The sequence below is a fragment of the Amia ocellicauda genome, chromosome 16 (assembly GCF_036373705.1).
Source record: "Amia ocellicauda isolate fAmiCal2 chromosome 16, fAmiCal2.hap1, whole genome shotgun sequence".
NCBI classification, from domain to species: Eukaryota; Metazoa; Chordata; class Actinopteri; order Amiiformes; family Amiidae; genus Amia; species Amia ocellicauda.
In genome coordinates, this window is record NC_089865.1 from 262,501 (window position 1) to 282,291 (window position 19,791).

Here is a 19,791-nt window from a genome sequence, read left to right on the forward strand (position 1 = left end):
CTGTGCCTAACGATATCTGCTCCAGTTACAAGTCCATGTGAATTTGACATTTAGGGCACTGTATTTTCATTAAGGTGTGCATTATAGATCTATTGAAATTGATACTAGGACTGGGGAGCAGATAACCATAACCTTGCAACTGCAGAGTTCTTGAAAGCTGTAAATGTAGTCAGGTCATGTCAGCTCGTATTAAGGTGAGCTCACCAAATGAAAAGCATGACCCGTAGTTCTGGAGAAAGTCTGGCCTCTACAGCTGAGTCTAAGCAATGTGTAAAAGTCCAAAGTTCAAAAGAATGTATAGCATCTCCTCGAATCAGGCTTTTTCAGTTTTCAGTGTGCGTTTCAGTTTGGGTTTGAACTCAGACAGACAGGCTGGACACGGCTGCAGATGTCAGTGCCCTCTGGAGACAAATCTCCAAATGCCTGGCACTGACCCGAACAGAAGCACGGATTTCCACTGTACAAAAGCATTTCTGACATCTGTAAATGCATTTTATTATTTTGCCCTAATCTGTCTTTCTGCAAATATAGTGCAGAAGTACAGAGTGAATACACTTTGCATTTTGAAAGATTCCTTAAAAATATTGGCCTCTGATCTCCAGTCGCTCAGGAGAGATGAAGATGGTTCCATTTGGCCTTGGACCTGACCTGGAGACTATTCACACCCAGAAAAAGGACCATACAAAGAGCAGCCTGTCTACCACGAGTGGTTTTACAAAGCAGTGGAAGTTTAACAAATATCAAACATTTTCCCCACAAGCTCTTTAAGAAAATGGCAGTTCCGTGTACATCGTTTGAACTCCCCAGGGTCAAACTGTTTGTCACGGATTGGTCCCACAGATTGGCGTCCCCCCCTGTCTGATCCGCACCCGTCCCTCCCTGGGGTCCTACCTGAGGGCAACCTCTTGGCCGTGTCTTTGTGGGGATCCTGCTCTCCCTTCAGCACGGCCACCGCTTCCGCTGTCACTTCCTGCACGATCCTCGCCGACACTTGCTCTGCACGACACGAAGCACAGACACACTATCAACACGAGCGTCTCCAGGACAGACACATTTTGGGTTACTTGTGAAGCACCTTTCATGACTAATAAAAGTTGTTTTTAAAAGTTGAACTCCAAGCACACGAGACAGGGGAGAAGCTGATGCTGTCTGGCACGTACACAGCTGACATTTCCATTGTGGAGACCTTGAAGAACATCGCCAGTGACATTTGGCAGTGTCAGCCCATTTCATCGTGATTAATACTGGCTTTGGCAATCGGGAAGGCAGTGGAGGCTTTTAGAGTTACCCCAGAATAGCTGCTGTAAAGGAGTGAGTATTCTTGACTTTTTTTTTGCTGTGTCCTACAAAGGTTTATCTCAAGCTTCTGTAAAGGAAGTTTGGTTCACAGGGCTTTTTGTTGGCGGCAGCCTCTTAGGCGAGATGAAGGATACAACACTGACAATTTAATCTAATTTCCAAAAAGGATGAAAGCTGCATAGCGGTCAATCGTTAATACTTAATTCTGCAAAACCCACTGATAGTCTTAACTAAAACATAATTAAAATATTGTTCATTTACAATTCAGTAAATTATAGGAATAAACTACATTTAATTACAATTCATCACCTTCTAGAACCTTTTAATTAAATAGTGGTAACATTCTAACCGTCTGGGGTAGATACCTAGGGGAAATGATACGCCTTAATACAGTTCTTCTGCACCTTAATTGTCCAATTAACCCCAGTCATAATAGTGTAATCCCTCTCAGGAACCTCAGACTGTGGATTCAGGCAGCCCTCCGGTACAGGAGTGGCCTCGTCTCCGACACCGAGCACCTTCGCACAGAAAACATCAGTCATGCCGTTTCAGATCCTAGCCTCAATCCAGACCCTCACAAAGACAACAGCCAGGACCCTGCAGACTCCTTCCCGGTGGAAGGAATGATACCAGGAGTGGAGCCTCATCAATGTGTCTCTAGATGTTTCTCGGCTCGCTGGAGGACGTTCAGGCACCGGCTGACCGAAGCGGTTGCCTTGACGACAGCACACCCAAACGGAGGGATTACTGACGAGCTTTCCCACGACTGGGTTAAGCTTCTTGGCTCATTAAGGGCTTTTTGCAAGGGAGCTGGTCGACAGACCTTCTGAAACACACAGTATTGTCTACAAAGCCCTTGATATTGGCACAACCTGTGCAGTAACTTTACAACAACACCAACATGCTCAGGGTAATACTGAAGTTGTGTATCACAATAAACTGCATCAACACACTGGCCTACGAACACCAGGATACCATCTGAGTGAAATGGAGATGATCCAGCTGCCATGATTTGTCATGTAAAGAATTTACAGAACATAAGAACATAAGAACAAAAGAAAGTGTCCAGTCGAGAGGAGGCCATTCGCCCCATCATGCTCGTTTGGTGTCCATTAATAACTAAGTGATGAATTTTGAATGTTCCCAAATTGTCTCTTCAGCCACATTGCTGGGGAGTTTGTTCAGATTGTGATGCCTCTCTGTGTGAAGAAGTGTCTCCTGTTTTCTGTCTTGAATGCCTTGAAGCCCAATTTCCATTTGTGTCCCGGGTGCGTGTGTCCCTGCTGATCTGGAAAAGCTCCTCTGGTTTGATGTGGTCGATGCCTTTCATGATTTTGAAGACTTGGATCAAGTCCCCACGTAGTCTCCTCTGTTCCAGGGTGAAAAGGTTCAGGTCCTCAGTCTCTCAGTAGGACTTTCCCTTCAGACCTGGAATCTTGTGTCCTCCAGGCAGCTGTAGGCCTCACTTCTCACAGGCGCAGGAGTGGGAAGAGCAAAATTAATTTATTCAACAGGCATGACTAAGCCTTGAGAGAGTGTGTGTGTGTGTGTGCATGTGAGTGTATATGTGAATGTATGTATATCTGTATACTTCCACAAATGTAGTCATCTCGGCTCGACTCTACAACTTCTAAAGCAGCTGCTCTCCAGCTCTCACACCATCAAGGCCATCCTCTATTTTCATCCTGCAAACCCAGCGTCCCTACAGTCCCCCTGTCACAGCGGGGGGGTTGGTGTAGATGTATCACCTGGCCTCCCCCGGCAGGTGTGTGAGAAGCAGCGTCACGCGCTGCACAGAGCCGGGCAGCAGCCGAGGGTCTGGAACTGAACGCCACGGATGTGCTGGATGAAATGCTCTTGCTGTTAAGCCCTCACCGTCACCCTGCTGTTCCACGAGCTCAGTTTGTTTTGCCCGTTTATTTATTTCTATGGTTCACATGAAACCGGCGGAAAAACAGAGTCCTGCTGCGCATCAGAGTCATCGCCTTGGCAACGACAGCTCCGCGCTACCGAATTTAAAGACGAGGCGATGAAGACCGCGGCGCCGCCTGCCTCACCGTGGCTCTGTGTGGAGCTGTCAGGCTGGATTCCTTAAATCCCACACTCTCCCAGACACCCTGCAGCCTCCATAGCCTCCTAGAGCCGGACCTCATAGCTCCTGACTCCCGGCTGGAGCTGAAACTCCCAGCACCCCCTGGGACTGAAGGGCAGCGTCTGAATTGCGGCTCCGAATGGTTTTGAATATGCAAATGAGTCAACAGACGCTGCCACGATCATTCAGGCATTAACAGCCCCCTGTAGAGACAGTAAGACCTGGGGTGGTACGGGTCCTCTGAAACAAACTTGTGAATTTGAGGTTTGAAGAAAAATGTTCAGGGTCAGGACACCCATATTCCCTTCTGGCCACAAACAGAGACGCACACAATCTGGTATAAATACAGGCTGAAGCAGAGCCCCTCTCTCTCTCTGACCCTCAGAAAAGGCAAAGTGAGGATTTGTACAAGACCAGCTTGAACAAAGTAAATCTCCCAGACTGCAGTGCAGAGGGTCTTAAAGATAAGCGTGGTTTGCTTGGCACTCATCATGACATTTCTAAGAGAATTAAGTGTTGTTACTTGATTACTGATTCTTCTTGAACATGCTGCTGATTTCTGCCGTCATTAGAGTTTGCAGTCGGGCCCTGCAGATAACAGAGGAGAGCAACGTCCCTGGCTTTCCCTAACGGTCCTGCTTGTTTAATGGCAGCTGGATTCATCAGAAGCAGATTTAGACTTCCGACCTTAAGCAACATGACCTTTTTTATCGTGAGAGAAAAAAGAGGGTTATAGAAGAACATCACAACAAATACATCTCTAATAAAGATTTGTTTGCCCTCGAAGAGCAGTCAATTGTTTGATCCAATTACCTCCTACCGCACACCCACACGTCAGAAACAAACTCTCTCTCACACCAGCCCCCACCACACTAACGCACTCGTCCCCCATCACACACCTTTACACCCTGTGTGTGCAGGCAACAACAACATCAGCTTTTACACTATATATATTCATTGTTCAATCAGAATGAAACTGATGCAAATGCCATTTAATCTACATTTAAAAACTAATATGAAAACATAATCTAAAGCTTCCTTTCTAGAGGGAAAAAAAGACCCCAGGAATAAACTGAATGCTAAACTGAGAAACAAATTGTAATTTACAAAGTGTTTTCCTCTCCAGATTAAACTGTCCTATTTATTTGCTTGCCAGTAGAATCTGTCATTGTTCAGACTGTGAGAGTTAGATTTGCTCTGTGGGAAGAGCGCCCTGTGCCTCCGCTCTTCTCAAAGGTCAACGCTAAGAGCACGGCTGCTCGGTGTGACTCACAGGGCCAGCGCGGTGTGAAACTGCCTCCAGACAGCGGATCTATTGGGGATCACTGCTTCCACACATCCGTGCTTTCGTCTGACTCGGACCTCGGCTGGAAAGGCCTGGTGGACTCTGCTCAGCCCCCTGGCCATCCTCAGCAAACCATAGGACCAGTTTGAGAGCTGCCGTGGAACTGGCAATTCATCACCGCTGTCCCAGAAGGCAGGTCTCCAAGCCCCTCTCCACAGCCCACTACCTGGTTTCGCCCCAGTATGTGAGTCTGGCATCTCTGTCTCAGTCAAAGCCAGCACCTCCGTAAACAACTGGCCAGAGTCACACACGGGAGCTCGGTTCATCACTGCACTTGCACACAACAAGACACTCTTCCTTCTGAACACAGCGATGTGCAAGTGAACTAAACATTAAGACTCATCCATGTACTAGACAAACGGGCAAGAAGAAGGGAGACACAGTCTTTCATTTTAAACAAGCTGTCAGTTCATTACCCATGATATAAACTACAGGCACACAAAATAAACACATCGCATCTTTAATTATTATTTTCATTGTTGTCGCACAGAGTGGTTACAATAAGCACTGTGGTCCAGCCCGAAGCGGGACAGACTGCTCACATTAACCCAGATAGCATGCTGTTACATACACTCCAAACACAATTCAATATGCAGACTCTCCCATTACACCACGGTCAGAAAGCTGTGGAGAGATTGGTTTGAAGGATATGCAGGAGAAAAATCTGATCAGTTTCCCGTTGTCTCCAATGCAGCATCTAAAATTAAAATCGAAATTACTCACCACCGTCCTACAGAAACCCCTTTGTGAGCCGCAGAGGCTTTGGTTTACAAAAAACACACAATAAAAAAGGTAATGAATGAGTCACTCAGGTCGGACAGCGAGCTCAGAGACACCCCGAGGGCTTTTAACACTGCCAGGCGGCACTAAATGCCTGAGCCCTCCGCACAGACGATACAGAATACCAGTACCCCCCTACACACACACGCAGAGCTGGTTGGCTGGCTGGGACCCTGTGCCGAGACGCCTCAGTGTGTCAACGGAGCGGTTGCCCAGGCAACGCAGAGCCCAGCGCCGCCTCTCCGTCTCCAGTTTCGATCAGAAAGAGACGCAGTTCTCCGCGGTGTCGGAGCGCAGCCCGCCGGTCCGGCTCGTCTGGCAAGGGCGCTGTTCATAGCAGAACACCCGCTGACCATGATGCACTTGAGCATCATCCAGTACCGATGAATTATCAGTATTGAACTAAAACACGTGGATGACAGAGGAGAGGAGGCTGGAATTCGCAGCTTTCTGTCTAATTAGAAGAGGAGTTTAACAGCCTGAACTGTAAAGAGCTTTAATCCTGCAGTGGAGTGAACACTGTTATGGTTACAGGGTTTGTATGGGGATCTTGTGCCCCTTTTCCACTGGCACATCCGACCCGACCCCGACCCTCAATGACATCACGCCAGCCTGGCTCTGGGTCGGGTTAGATATGCCAGTGGAAAAGGGGTAAGAAGCAGCATTTTAATCTAAAAAGTTCATACACAACCCCAGTCACTACAATGGCTCCAGTCTTTCAAGGTTACAGATTGCACCGATCACAACAGTAAACACTGTGCAGTCCAGCCCTGTGGCTCGCACTCGAACCACAGCCGGGGCCAAAAGCGTCTTTCCAAACTCAGTCGAAACCTGCCGCAAGTTTGCCGCTGAAATCTTCCGTTGTTGGCTCGCTACTTTCGTTCTCTCACAGAGAAGAAGTCAAGCAGCCGATTGAATGGCTCGATAGCTGTCTATTGGTCTTTTAACTGCCTGTCCTGGTTTGAGAGAGCGGAGTGACCTCAGATAGATCTCTCACTAGGAAGACCACGCAACACACAAACCTCCGGGGACAAACGTGATTTCAAAGCAAGAGAAATAACAGTAAATCTGCACCAGCATTGCTCACCTTTTGAAATCCCACACAAACAGCTGCTATAATGAAGAAGGGCGATGCTGGTTTGCATATTATTAAAGCACACACATTACAGTAGCATATTCATTTTCTTTGCCAAACTACTAAAGGCATTTTGACATGACCTTCATTACACAGATGCCTCAGAGTCCCTCCTTGTTTGGTTTGAGCTGTGTGTGTGTGTTTACAGTGTGTGGTAACTGCAGTAGCACCACTATAAATACTGGAACCAGCACAGATCCACACGCACTCTCTGGAGAGTCATCCACCACAGCTCCACGGGCCCTGGCTATTACTGCCTAAGTACTATAAAGTGTGGTGTGGGGGGGCATTTAGCCCATGTTTAGCAAAATGTAAAAATCTGGATAATAACTGTCTGATGAAAAGATTATTTTAATGGATCATTGATCTTCTCTGAATGGGCGATCTCCTAATCAGAGCCCTGAGGTAATTTAGCAACGGATCCCTTGAATCCCTCCTCCCTGTGAATGGCCGGGCTTCACATCGGGAGCGTTCAGTCTCTGGGGCATTTTTTTATAAGGGACGATTAAGAAACCGTCCTCCTCTGCCAGGGTTATTTTTACGAGCGAGGGCATCCACATGCAGAACCTGCCAGTGCCTCCCCGTAGTCTCAGAACAGCGCAGAGGGAGTCGGGCTTCGGTGGATCTTGTACGGAAGAACAGAGACAGAGAGATGTGCCATGGAAGTATAAATACACGTGCAGCAAACACACGTACAAAAGGCTGGGAAGAAAACCAGGCCTGCCGCTGCCATAGCAACAAACTGGAGGGAGCCGAACCCACGCACTCGTTCATTTCCGCGCGGGAGGCCGAGCGCTCCTGCATTAATTACTGCTGTAGCAATACAACACGGCTCCATCCCCAGGACGGCAGGGGCCCGTCTCCCACACGCTCTCCCTACCTGCCACACACAGCACTTTCAGTCCTCATATCTGAGCGGCCCGGCGCCTCAGAGACAAACCGGGCTCCAGCTCTGCACCATCCGCGGTTTAAAAACACACCACGAACCCCGATTTCACATGAAGGCAGAAGAGGAATTTGTGCACAAAGGGATAAAAAAAGAAATGCGGATTTAGTATGAAAAGCACAAGCCAGCGCTTGGAAGGAAAAACATTCACTCCCACACATGCATATACACAGCGGAGGATTAGCTAACAAGGGTATAATGAATGAGCGAAAAAAATGAAACACTGCAAGCGGGTCTACTGACATCAATCGCAGGATTTAGGCATAAATGCTACCCAATGAATGAATACGAACACCACTAAGCCTGCCAGGACAGACTGTGGACGGGAACAGCCATCATTTATTCGTCGCATATCTAAGAAATGTTAAAACAGTAAAACTGAAAGCAGATGTAAGAGAATCAAGATTAAAGAACTTTGTTTAACAGTGAAAATGACAGGGAAGACAGGAATCCAGTCCTGCTTTAATCTGATGGGAGTCCAAATCCAAACGCATGCAAATGACAAGGCCAGAGTCCCATCAACAGCGGCCATTTTGTTGCACCACCAACCTCCCCCACCCCCTCCTTGGCTCGAACTGTAAACAACTGTCCAGTCACTCACTCACAGAACGGCCTCTCCAGCCGCAGAACAGCTACAACCTCCAAAAAACAGGTACAATTTGATAGCGAAGCCCAAAGTTTCAATAGAAAAATCATATCATAAATTGGGTTTTTTAATTCCTCTGATGGGCTATGAATCTCACTGGTGCTGAGATGGCCGTATAAAGACCAGCTGGAGGCTCAATGGGCCTGGGGCTGTGGAGCTGTTTAATAAACCCTGTGTATGCTGTTAACATCGGCTTCCAAACAACCAGCATCTCCTTCACTCAGACAGAGAAGGGCCACAGGGCAGAGCCCGGCGGCTCGGTTCCCTCAGCACGCTTCCCCACAGCCGGCCCGGACTCTCGCAGCGATCCACCCACGCTGCCTACCAGCACAACATGAACCCATTTCATTATTAGCATTACCAAATTGTTTAGCAGATACAATTATCCAAGATGACCCGCATGTTTTATCAAACAATATCCTACATTCACATAACATGATCTCTGACGGATGACGCACAGCGAGGACATCGAGGTGAGTCGAATGAAAAGGACAGGAATGAAACCTGTGGGGTCGAGGGAACTTGGGGAACATGACGTCCCCGAGGGAAGACGTGTCAAGAGTTCCCGAACACCAAAGAGCGCCTGGAGAGCGGCCAGTGTCTCCCGTCCGCTTAAACAGCTGGGCCATGGTCAGCACACACAGGCTGAGTTACAGTAAATGGACTTGAAATGCCAAACCACCTATTTTGGTGCTGAAAACACACAGCGACTGGGATCTGGCACAGAATCACACCCGGAGATATTGTGTTACCGAGAGAGACAAACCTCTGCACAGCCACAGCGCCACATGATGGGTCGTTAAATTAAAGTCCTGAAGAGCTTGGTTCTTCTGAGAAAAACAGAAGTCCATAGCCTGGCCGGCACCAGGAGTGAGCATCACCGCCTACAGGGGGCCGGACAGCAGGGAGGGAGCTGCGGCCCGGGGGCTGTTTCTGGTCTTACCTGCCGTGACGTCTCCAGAAGCCAGGTCTCCGTTGAAGCCGTTCTCCCGGGCAGCGGAGTAGGCGGCGCTGTGGGCCTCCGCCGGTTGGCAGGCCCGGTAGGAGGAGTAGCCATTCTCATTGCGTGCCGCAGACGACGCCGAGTCTTTGTACTCGGGCGGCGGGGCGTGGGCGGCCGGGTCGGAGCGCGGCCCTGGAGGGGCCCACTGCGGAGCGCTGTCCTCGGGCTGCCGGCCGTCTGCCATTGCGTCTCTGCGGTTCGTGGCGCTCTGACTGCGGGAGAAAGCGAAGAGCGAGGGTTAACGTTACAGTACCAGGGCACCGACACAATCAGATGCATCAGGAATACACCAGCGTGTCTCTGAGCCCAGCGGCACTCGACTTCTCAGATGGGATCGAGACAAACTGCAGAGTCACTGGTCAAAACCAGGCGGTGGAGAGACATTGAGCTGCATTAATAGACAGCACCATCACAGAGTCTCCCACCTGTGAAAGCCAGCGCTACGGTGATGTGCGATGGGGTGGGACTGAGTCACTCCGGTGCAGAATAATATCACTAATCATCTTTCCCACTGGCCTTAATTACACCCAGCAGCAGGGCAGACAGGCGCTGAAGACGCTGGCTCTTGCAACTGTTAATTAAATTCCCTTATAAAATGTGTTCTTGTCCTGTAATAGGTCTATTAATATATAAATAAATCAAGTCTGGAGAAGAGCAGTGCCGTGTGCAGGAGTGTCTCTAGCAGCTCTGGAGTGGAATGACAGTAATTGGGACGACGTTGTCAGCAGCAGCCCGGGGAGCGTTTAGATTCTGCGTTTACCAGTCACTGTTAACCCTGCGATGATAACCAGCCCGGTGAGCGAGGGGCCCCGGCCAGGGACACGAGGGGCGGCTCCAGCCCAACACGGCCTAATTGACACTGCATGGCAAAGACAAAGGAACTAGCATGAAGGAAAACATGTGGCTATATGAATCAGTGTGTATGTAGGTAGATTAGTGTATGTGTGCTTATGTGTGCCTGTCTGTGTGTGTGTGTGTGTGTGTGTGTGTTTGCTGCACATCTGTGCTTGTGTTGGCATGTTTGTTTGCTTGAGTATGACACAGATGTATGAAATATGAAGCTGTTTGTCTGCAGTCATCCAGAGGCAATATTGGTCAGTCTCCCCCTCAGGTAAAACACTCAATCAGAGCACAATTAACACTGTAGACGGCTCCATCTTTAGTTCTCTCTTCCTGCTGTTCTGTCAAATAGGAAACCTCAGCGCAGACTAGACGGATATCCCTGTCCACAGTTAATGTCTCTCTAATCACAATTAGAACAGCTCTTCTGGTAATAAAAGTGTTTCTGCTTTTCTATAACCACACATAACTGCTTTCTGTTTCCAGCAGCTGAAGAATACAACGTCCTCAGAGACAGAGAAGGTAAAAATGCAGAAACTAATGAACAATGGAAGGACGAGTTAATCTTAAATTATTCTGTGCTAGGAATGTCATTGCAGGTTAGACGTATTATTGTTATTATTATTATTACATAATTTAAATGAATGGTTTTGATTTGTGATAAATCGAGGGGATTCATTCTAGGTTTCCACTTTCCTGCAGCGCCACTCATCAAAAACCTGTTTTGATTCATTAAGCTGATTCAAATAGGTTTCACTTGAAACAGCTATTGTAATAACTAATAAACAGAATAAATTAGATCGCCCTGAGCACCCAAGAAAAAAACACAAATTCAATACACCGCAATTAATGCAGTGCCCTTTGTAAGGCTCACAGGGAAATTACACACATCAGGCATATGTTCCCGAGGTTAAACAGTGATTTCCCCAAATCAAAGGCCATTATGCACTTGATTTCCTCATTATATCGCAGAATGTGGGCTAAGCTTTATCCTCTCGTCGAATGGTCTGAAGTTTATTACGCCTGTATCTGCCGTATCCGCGGCTTGCGTCTCGGTCAGGCAGTAATCCTGCTCTCCCCGCCTGCTCCTAACTTTACACCGCAGATTCCCCGGGCGAGTCGGGAATGTCATACTCCACAGAGCGCTGCCTGCCACGCAAGGCTTTGATCACCTCGACACAAAGCGCCAAATCATCTCTGTAACACACTGCACTTCTCCAGATTTCAGGATGAAATATTTAGTGCAGCACAAAATACTTATAGCCAATGTACAACATGCATTCCCTGCTCTGCTTAACGTCACTTCTACTTTGTGGATTTTTTATTAACAAAATGTAAAATTTAGGAAGATTTGATTGTATGAAGTTATGAAGCCCTTATGTGCATCACCGTGTGAAATGTCACCAACCTGGGTGACATTGCTGAACCTGCGTTCTTCAGAAAACATATAAACCAGGGCAGAAATAAACCCAGCAATCCTGTTTATACCAGAAAATCCCTTCATAAGGTCAGCCAGCAGCGGACATTGAGTTTGCACTGTGACATGAACTGCTGCACTGAGACGAACTGGGATAAAACACACAGAAAATAATAAAATAAGTTCAAATTAAACAACTGAAGGCAAGAGCATGAGATTATAGGTTCTGGGGGTCAGAGGGAGTGTGTCCCGATTGACTGAAACAAGAGAGAAACCTACAGAAACAACGCCCTGGCAGTGAATCAGTGTTTCCGGCCTCATGCTAGATTTGGCCTAAGCCTCCGACTGCAGTGCGTAATCAGGTGCACAGAGGCAATCTGTCAGGCTGCTGAAGAATAGATCTGCTCTACGGTCGAGCTGCTCGATGGAGCTTTTTAAGAAGCTGCTGCAGTGCTGGCCTGCAATGGCTGCTCTCTCTTCATGGACCGAGAGAAGCTCCTGCTATCATCTCTGTCTGTGTGCATCAGGCGCCCAGAAGGACCCAGTGGATCAGCTGCCTCTCCCTGTGTGGGGCGGCTCTGGCACTTGAGCTGCACCTGCTGAAGCCACCATTGCCCACACTTCCCAGAAGCCACTGCACTCACAACTCTGACACAGGGGCATGCTGGGATACCAGAGAACAACGCTATGATCTGAGTGCCTGGCCTCCACTGTCAGAGCTGACCGAGTTCACACTCAGCCTCTACTAAGATATTCAAATAATTAAATGGTGGTAATAACTCCATTAACCATAACACTGACATATAATAGGAGCACTGAAGACCTTGTGTCTAGTTATATCTGTGTTTCACACTATAGTGTTACTATCTACATATTTTAGCCTGTTTGTATTTTGTTATTGCAGTAAAGAACACAAGAACTTGAGAAAGTGTCCAATCGAGAGGAGGCCATTCGCTCCATCGTGCTCATTTGGTGTCCATTAATAACTAAGTGATCAAGGATCCTATCCAGTCTGTTTTTGAATGTTCCCAAATTGCCTCTTCAGCCACATCGCTGGGGAGTTTGTTCAGATTGTGACGCCTCTCTGTGTGAAGAAGTGTCTCCTGTTTTTTGTCTTGAATGCCTTGAAGCCCAATTTCCATTTGTGTCCCCGGGTGCGTGTGTCCCTGCTGATCTGGAAAAGCTCCTCTGGTTTGATGTGGTCGATGCCTTTCATGATTTTGAAGACTTGGATCAAGTCCCCACGTAGTCTCCTCTGTTCCAGGGTGAAAAGGTTCAGGTCCTCAGTCTCTCAGTAGGACATTCCCTTCAGAACTGGAATAAGTCTGGTTGCTCTCCTCTGAACTGCCTCTAGAGCAGCGATATCTTTCTTGAAGTGTGGAGCCCAGAACTGTCCACAGTATCCAGATGAGCTCTAACTAGTGCATTGTATAGTCTGAACATCACTGCCCTTGTTAAACTGGTTTATCTGACTGGGTCCCTGGAGATACCTTGGGGGGGGGAGACCAGCCAGTGTAATATCAAAGTAAAGGAAAGTGTTCAGTGTTGATTATCAGCCAGTGCCGCAGTGTCCCTGCTCTTCTGTCCTGCAGCAGCAACCCCCCCCCACCCCACAGCTCAGGAGTCCGAATGCTGTGGCATCATAATCAGATAAGCCTCTCTCTCGCCTCGGTGTGACGGCCGGCCACTGTATCCAGGTCACGGGCTGCTCCAACACAGTCGCAGATCAGCCCTGCGCCCGAGGGCTTGTGGCCGCAGCAGGGTCTCACTGAGGGGCGCTGGGGCTTCTCTGCCCTGTCAGGTCAGCTGACAGAAGAGCAGTGTGTAGCTGCAGGTGGAATCATTGATTTCAGAGATCTGAAATTCCCATCATCCTGGATGGGATTTACAAATCAATATCATCTCAGAAGATATTTGTGCCGAGTCCCACATTGATCTCCGGGTGAATTAGGATCCATAGGGAATAGTGTCTCTTGGTAGACAAAGCCAATGTGGAGGGCCCGGTCTGTTCTGTGTCAAAATCGAACTGTAGGGCCCTGTTCTCCACCATCCCCAACACCACAGGACAGAAATGCCTGTCACTGCACTGGGTGCCACCCCTTATTTGGCACTTATGTGTCACTGGCAGGGGTCCGTGGGGTGGCAGTCTGGCAGAGGGGGCAGAAGGTTGGCTCGACGTGAGGGAGACACCCCTGTCTGGTCCTCATGGCCTGATTAGTGCCCCCCCCCCCCGTCTGTGCTTCATTCCAATCAGAGGAAAATCCCATCTCGGCTGGAGCTGGATAATCCTACTTCTTAAAGAGACGAGGCTCTGAAAGGGGTGGGCAGGGGGCTATTAAAACGGCACAGAAGCTCAGAGACATACTGCACGGCTCTCTGCAGGATAAAGCCCCTCTCAAAGGGCAAGGGGGCCGGCCAAGGACACAGGGCGACGGCAAGCAGGAGGCATCTGCTTTGCTTACGATTACAGAAACATTAATACAGACTTAATCTTAAAACTGCAAACTGAAAGTATCTGCATGGCTTTACAGACTCCAGTGCCGCCCATATCTGTGATTTCTGCTCAGGACGAAGGGTCGCTCTGCAGCCACTGGGGGGTCAAGCGGTCGGCCAGTGGAGAGGGGGGCTCTCAGGCTAGTTGGCAGTTGAATGGCGGTTTGTTTGTATGTACTGAGTATAATTAACCCCTATAGATTAGACAGCTTTGCTTAAATGCCACAGGCAGAGATTATTCTCAGGTTTCGTGTGAAAGGCATCCTCACTTCAACATCCATGAGCATCACTGCCCTGCCAGCTGTGTTTAATGTACAGAACAACACAGCTGTACAGCCACGCCATGCTGGGCACAGATCAGCTGTTGGCAAATTGCATCATTACTGCTCTGCCATTAATTCACATGAGCTTATGTACAAAAACAAAACAAAACAAACAGAACAGTTTTCCCACCTGTAGTTTAGCAAGTATTTCGTTTTAAAGTCTTTTGGAGAAAGTTTTTCTCCTTTATTGCAGGAGGATGTTTATATGGAGGGAGACTGAATATATTGGTTGTGTGTGGGTTCACTTGTGTGTTAACTTGTCTCCATTCAGAGCAGTCTGTCTGTCTGTCAAATTCAGAATCAGACAGGATAGGATTATTATTATTATTATTTTTATTTCTTGGCAGACACCCTTATCCAGGGTGACTTACAACTTAAGTGCAATACGAGGGATCCTTGGATCACTCCGTTATTAATGGACACTAAATGAGCGCGATGGGGCAAATGGCCTCCTCTCGATTGGACACTCGATTGGTCTTATGTTCTTATGTCTGTCTGAGCGTCTCTACAGCAGATATCAGAGGTGAGGGTACTCTGGGTCAACAGACCACGCTAACCAGCTACACAGGTTACTCCTACAGGTTTGTGTTTCTGCCCTCTGATGTCAGAAAGGGTTTAATATAAAGCTTTTACTCTGCATATAAACCCATTCAATTTAATACAGCAACTAATAAGAACAAAATACGGTAAAACGATTGCCTTCTCAGGGGGTTATTCAGTGGATTCAAAAGCTACCAGCAAGCAATCATCTCACCAACACTATCTACGGCATGCCTTGCCCACAGTGTCCCTCCAAGGGTTAAATCATGAGATCCATCACTCCAGTAGAGAACATCCCACTGTGTCCACTGAAGGAAATTATTCGCTCCCCTCTCGTCTTTCCCCGAGCTCTGACTGTCAGATCAGTGACAGAGCAGTGGGTGAACGCGTTGCGCAGCGGTGTGCAATGAATCGGGCTCGAATAACGCTGTTCTAGTCAACCTGCCTTTAATTAACAGGATGGATTGTTTACAATCATGGACAATGGGTTACAGTTTCCACTAATAGCTGGGCTAAGTTTAGGTCTGTGAATCAGAAGCGCACTGATAAACCCAGAAGACTTACATTACATTCATGTTAAAGTTTGTGTGAAAGCTCAGGTTCCTTTGATCTCAACTAATACTTAATGAAACTGTATTTCCTGGATCTTCTGCGGCTTTGGGATGAAAACTAGCACTTTATAGACGCAATGCTGTCATAGACCTGTCAATGGAATTAACCCTCTATGTACCATGGGAGTCTCAGGAAGCCAAGCTCATACAGCACCTCCCACAAAGCAACCAGTGTCATCTTGACAGAGCAACTACAGGCGCTTTGCAGTTTATCTGTTGGTTGTGAATTAATGTGTTCACTGGTCTCCTACCCCTGACGTAGTATGTTTATGTGTCACAGTTTGAAAACACAGGGGTCAAAAGGCTAGGATTTGGGCTCCTGGCAATAATAAATACATATTTTAGTAAATCGCGTGGGAGTTGGCTGGGAGCCGTGTCTGCAGGACGATGCGCTCCCTCCTTTCTCCCTCGTCTCCTGCACGGCCAACTCGCCAGTCCTTCACCAGCTCCTCCCGATTTAGGTCGATTTTCATGGTTTTCTGGATGCCGTGTCCTCTAATGTCACCCACGCTTTCGGGGAATGAAAGCATGTTTTCACAGCCTTCGGAGTTGAACGGTTTTCAAGTGGGGGGGTAAACAGGCCAAAGAAAATGGGAAACTTCTCAAAATACACGAGACTGAGGTGGAAGAGACTGAGGAAGTGCACCTCCCACACCGATGCCACGAGAACATCTCTTGCATTCATGGATGTGTTTATTTTTTGATACAGCATCATTCAAGGCAACTGGAAGTGCTTTAACAGATCATTTAAAATGTAACATTCATATAAATAATTAAAATACAATGAAAATCAAGCGGTTAAAATAACCTATAAAACAATCACATAAAACAACCAGAGGCATAATAGAAAACTAAATCAATAATCAATTTAATGTATTCCAATGCATGGTGCTGGTGCTACTCTGGTAAAATATGGCAGAGATTTTCACGATTGTAACATATTGCAGCCTCTCCTTTTCTTCTCTATTTAAATGTATGTATTTATATAAATATATAAGCTTATGTATGGTTGGTAAGAGGCTGCAAAGAAGCCAAGAACTGCCTGTATATTTCACAGTCCAATTCTGTAGATTTGACTTTCATGTGGGTTGGTCTTCCATGTTCCCAGGGTCAGGTGTCTAGGTTTCGAATGTAGGGTTAATGGGGGAAATCAAGGCAGGCGGACGTGACTTTACAGCTCCCTACAGGAACCACAGTAGGATCCTGAACAAAGTCCCTGGCCCAAGAGGACAGGCGTGATGAGCTCAGCAGCGTTCAAACGGACTGTTCAAGACCAAACTCAAGCGCCTGGGCAGAAGGAGCGCAAGCGATGATCTCAGCTTTAGAGGATATTGGCTACACTTGCTTACGTGCGAGTTGTTATTGAAGTCTCTGCATGGATGCAGTAGTGCAGTAGCTCCTGCAGATGCAGACGGTTCAGGACTGGTTGGCCGTCAGAAGGAGCCCACCCCGACCTGTTCGCCGCTCTGATTTCACTGACAGCGCTGACCTCCTTCCATGTGACTGGAGAGGGAGCTGTCACCCTCATCGCCGCCTTGCTGCCCTCCTGGAGGAGAGCTGAGACACGGCTCCCTGCAAACACAGCTGTCCTACTGCTCTGTCAGCACCGGTTTGTGAGAGTCTGACATTTCTCAATCATTCAGATTTTCTTTATCAGATTGTCCTTCCTTGTTGTAGTTGAGAGGCCGGTTCCCACTGTATCATATCTCTCACTCTTATTCATGAGGTGTGCTTGTACTTGAAACATCTATTTTGCCTCATTAAAGTGCATTATAATATTTACCAATATAATATTAATTCGAATAGAGAGCAGATTTAATTCAGCATCGCCGTCTGAACGAAGCTGCCCAACAGTGATGTCTTGCGCTGGTCCAGAGATGTACGGGTGTTCAGTCCATGACATCATGTACGTCTGGTCGGTCCTGAGAGACTGGTATTACGCTTTGCATAACTCAACAGTCAGAGCAGGCAATGGCCAGGCCAGATCGGATCAGCGCTGTGCCAGCCTCTCTGGAGTGACCCTGGCTGCACACGGGGAATTAGACCAGCTATAAATAGCATTAAATATTCTACCTTTTATCTTTCCACTAGACAGCATGGCCTTGGTCACACTGCTAAAGCAATGCGAGGTTTTATTTGTATTCCATATTTCTTAAGCATTTTCATGCTGCAAAAACGACAGCTAATGCTGATCTCAGAGATCTGGGTTGACGCGGAGATTAGAGGCTGTGGTGAAATGAGCTGCTCCTCACCACAGTGACCAGAACAGGACCGTGTGCGATTACATGTCAGGACACACATCCATGTCCCTGGCAGCGGCCCTGTTCCTACAGGACTGCAGTATCTGACCACAGACAGAACCCAAGAACAGACCGACTTCTGGTTAAAAAAGCATGAACTAAACTGGATTGCAGAAAGCTGCGGGAACAGAATCAGTTTAAATAAGGAAGGAAATTAATCAAAGTGATTCAGGCAGGAAACTCAAACACACAGAGAGAGATTAAGCCCATTTCACTACCGCACATTAATGGCAAGACTTATTCAAATTAATCAAATAGCATCCTGTTTGAATTTGTGTTTTTCTGCCTGTGTTTGCATGGTCGTCCCGCTCCTGTTTCATATGATGTTATTTTAAAGCGACTCTTTTTATTGGGGGGGGACCTTCCCAAGAAAGCTTTGGGATCTGAATAGTCTGTTCCTCGTGCCATTCACGTAATTAAACTACTGTCAACATGGAGTGAACCCAAATACTGCTTTCTTCATCGCCACTGTGTTTGTTGTGTTCAGATTGCTCACTGATGTTCAGTTTAGTGGGATGAATATTTCTTTAATCTCCCTGACAGTGCGACCCGCACATCCCTGTCAAATCCACAGACTTCCCACTCCTCCCGTCCGCAGAGCCGATGCCTCCATGTGTGGTGCTGCTTTCGGTTCATTTTCCAACATGCAAAGTCCATTTCATTCATGAAAAACTGCTCCTGACATCTCCAAGATAACTTGATCGGAAATGTGAAATATTAAGCTAAACTCATATTGCTTCATCCTAAACGTAATATCAAATACAATATGCCTAGAGGGGAGGCAGCCTTGGGCCTTCAACTCCCATCGATTTATTCATCTCGGTTAGTTCTGTTTTTCTCTCCTCCTTGCCTGAAGGCTTGAAATGACTTGTCATGATGCGCCGATTGGCAAAGATTTTGTAGTTCAAGCGTAGGTGGTGGCTGCGGAGTTTAATTTTATTAAAATATATTGCTTCCTGTCCGTTCTCGGGCAATGCACACAGTGAAGCGTTGTTAGGCTCAGGGGGTACAATCAGACTGAGCCTCACCACCCTGTGTGAGTGAGTGATCTCTCGTTGGCGGTTAGCAGCACATCGTGCTATAGAGCTTGGCAGCAATTCATCATCAATACTGGCCAGTGATCCTTGCTCTGCTCTAGGTGGGCAGGAGGCAGTGGGCAGTGGGCAGGAGGCAGGGGGCAGGAGGCAGGGGGCAGGAGGCAGTGGGCAGTGGGCAGGGGGCAGGGGGCAGTGGGCAGGAGGCAGTGGGCAGTGGGCAGGAGGCAGGGGGCAGGAGGCAGGAGGCAGGGGGCAGGAGGCAGTGGGCAGTGGGCAGTGGGCAGGAGGCAGGGGGCAGGAGGCAGGAGGCAGGGGGCAGGAGGCAGTGGGCAGTGGGCAGGAGGCAGGGGGCAGTGGGCAGTGGGCAGTGGGCAGGGGACAGGAGGCAGGGGGCAGGAGGCGTGCCACTGTCTGACTTCACTCTCAGGCCACGGAGGTGGGAGCCGTGCTCTCGAGACCAGTACGTTCGTCCTGGGCTGATGCTCAGTGCACGTTTAGCATGATTGCCCTCTCCTGCCCCAGGGGCAGCCGTGCTGCCTGGGTGGACACTGTGTCCAGACTGATTGAGACCCATTTTTAATTAGTCATGTCTTGGAAATCTGATCAGATCAGGCTGGACCTCCTACACTGGTCACCAGTGTAATGCAGCCATGCTGTAGGATTTGCAGGGACGTCAAGGTGTCCAGACTGTAGGTCTCATTCGAGGCGTGCCACCCATGTCTATCACTGCTGAGGTGGTTATTGTGCTCCACACCTGACGCAAGGTCAACAATGGGCATTGTTGTGCTCACCCGGCACGGAAGCACCGCTTTGTGAAATAGCCGCTGGCACACAAATTATTTACTTACATACTCCAGCACTAATCTGGGTCTGTGGTCTGAGGCAGAGGTAGTTGCGTTGCCCCCCCCATGACTCGACACTGGTCAGGCATGTGGATGTTACCGAATTACCAGCGGAGAGTGACCCCTGGAACGGCAAAGCCAA

At 48.1% G+C, this 19,791-nt stretch overlaps 1 protein-coding gene across 12 annotated transcripts in view; it reads right to left on the minus strand.

Moving 5' to 3' along the window:
- map2 (microtubule-associated protein 2) overlaps positions 1–19,791 on the minus strand; it is a 103,293-nt gene that overhangs the window by 38,255 nt on the left and 45,247 nt on the right. For all 12 annotated transcript variants that reach the window (XM_066688650.1, XM_066688655.1, XM_066688659.1 and 9 more), the window contains exons 4-5: positions 9,187–9,458; positions 892–996 (exon numbers count right to left, since the gene is read on the minus strand). In XM_066688650.1, coding sequence (XP_066544747.1) covers positions 892–996; positions 9,187–9,430 — 349 coding nt within the window. In that variant the 5' untranslated portion in view covers positions 9,431–9,458. The remainder of the gene's footprint in view (positions 1–891; positions 997–9,186; positions 9,459–19,791) is intronic.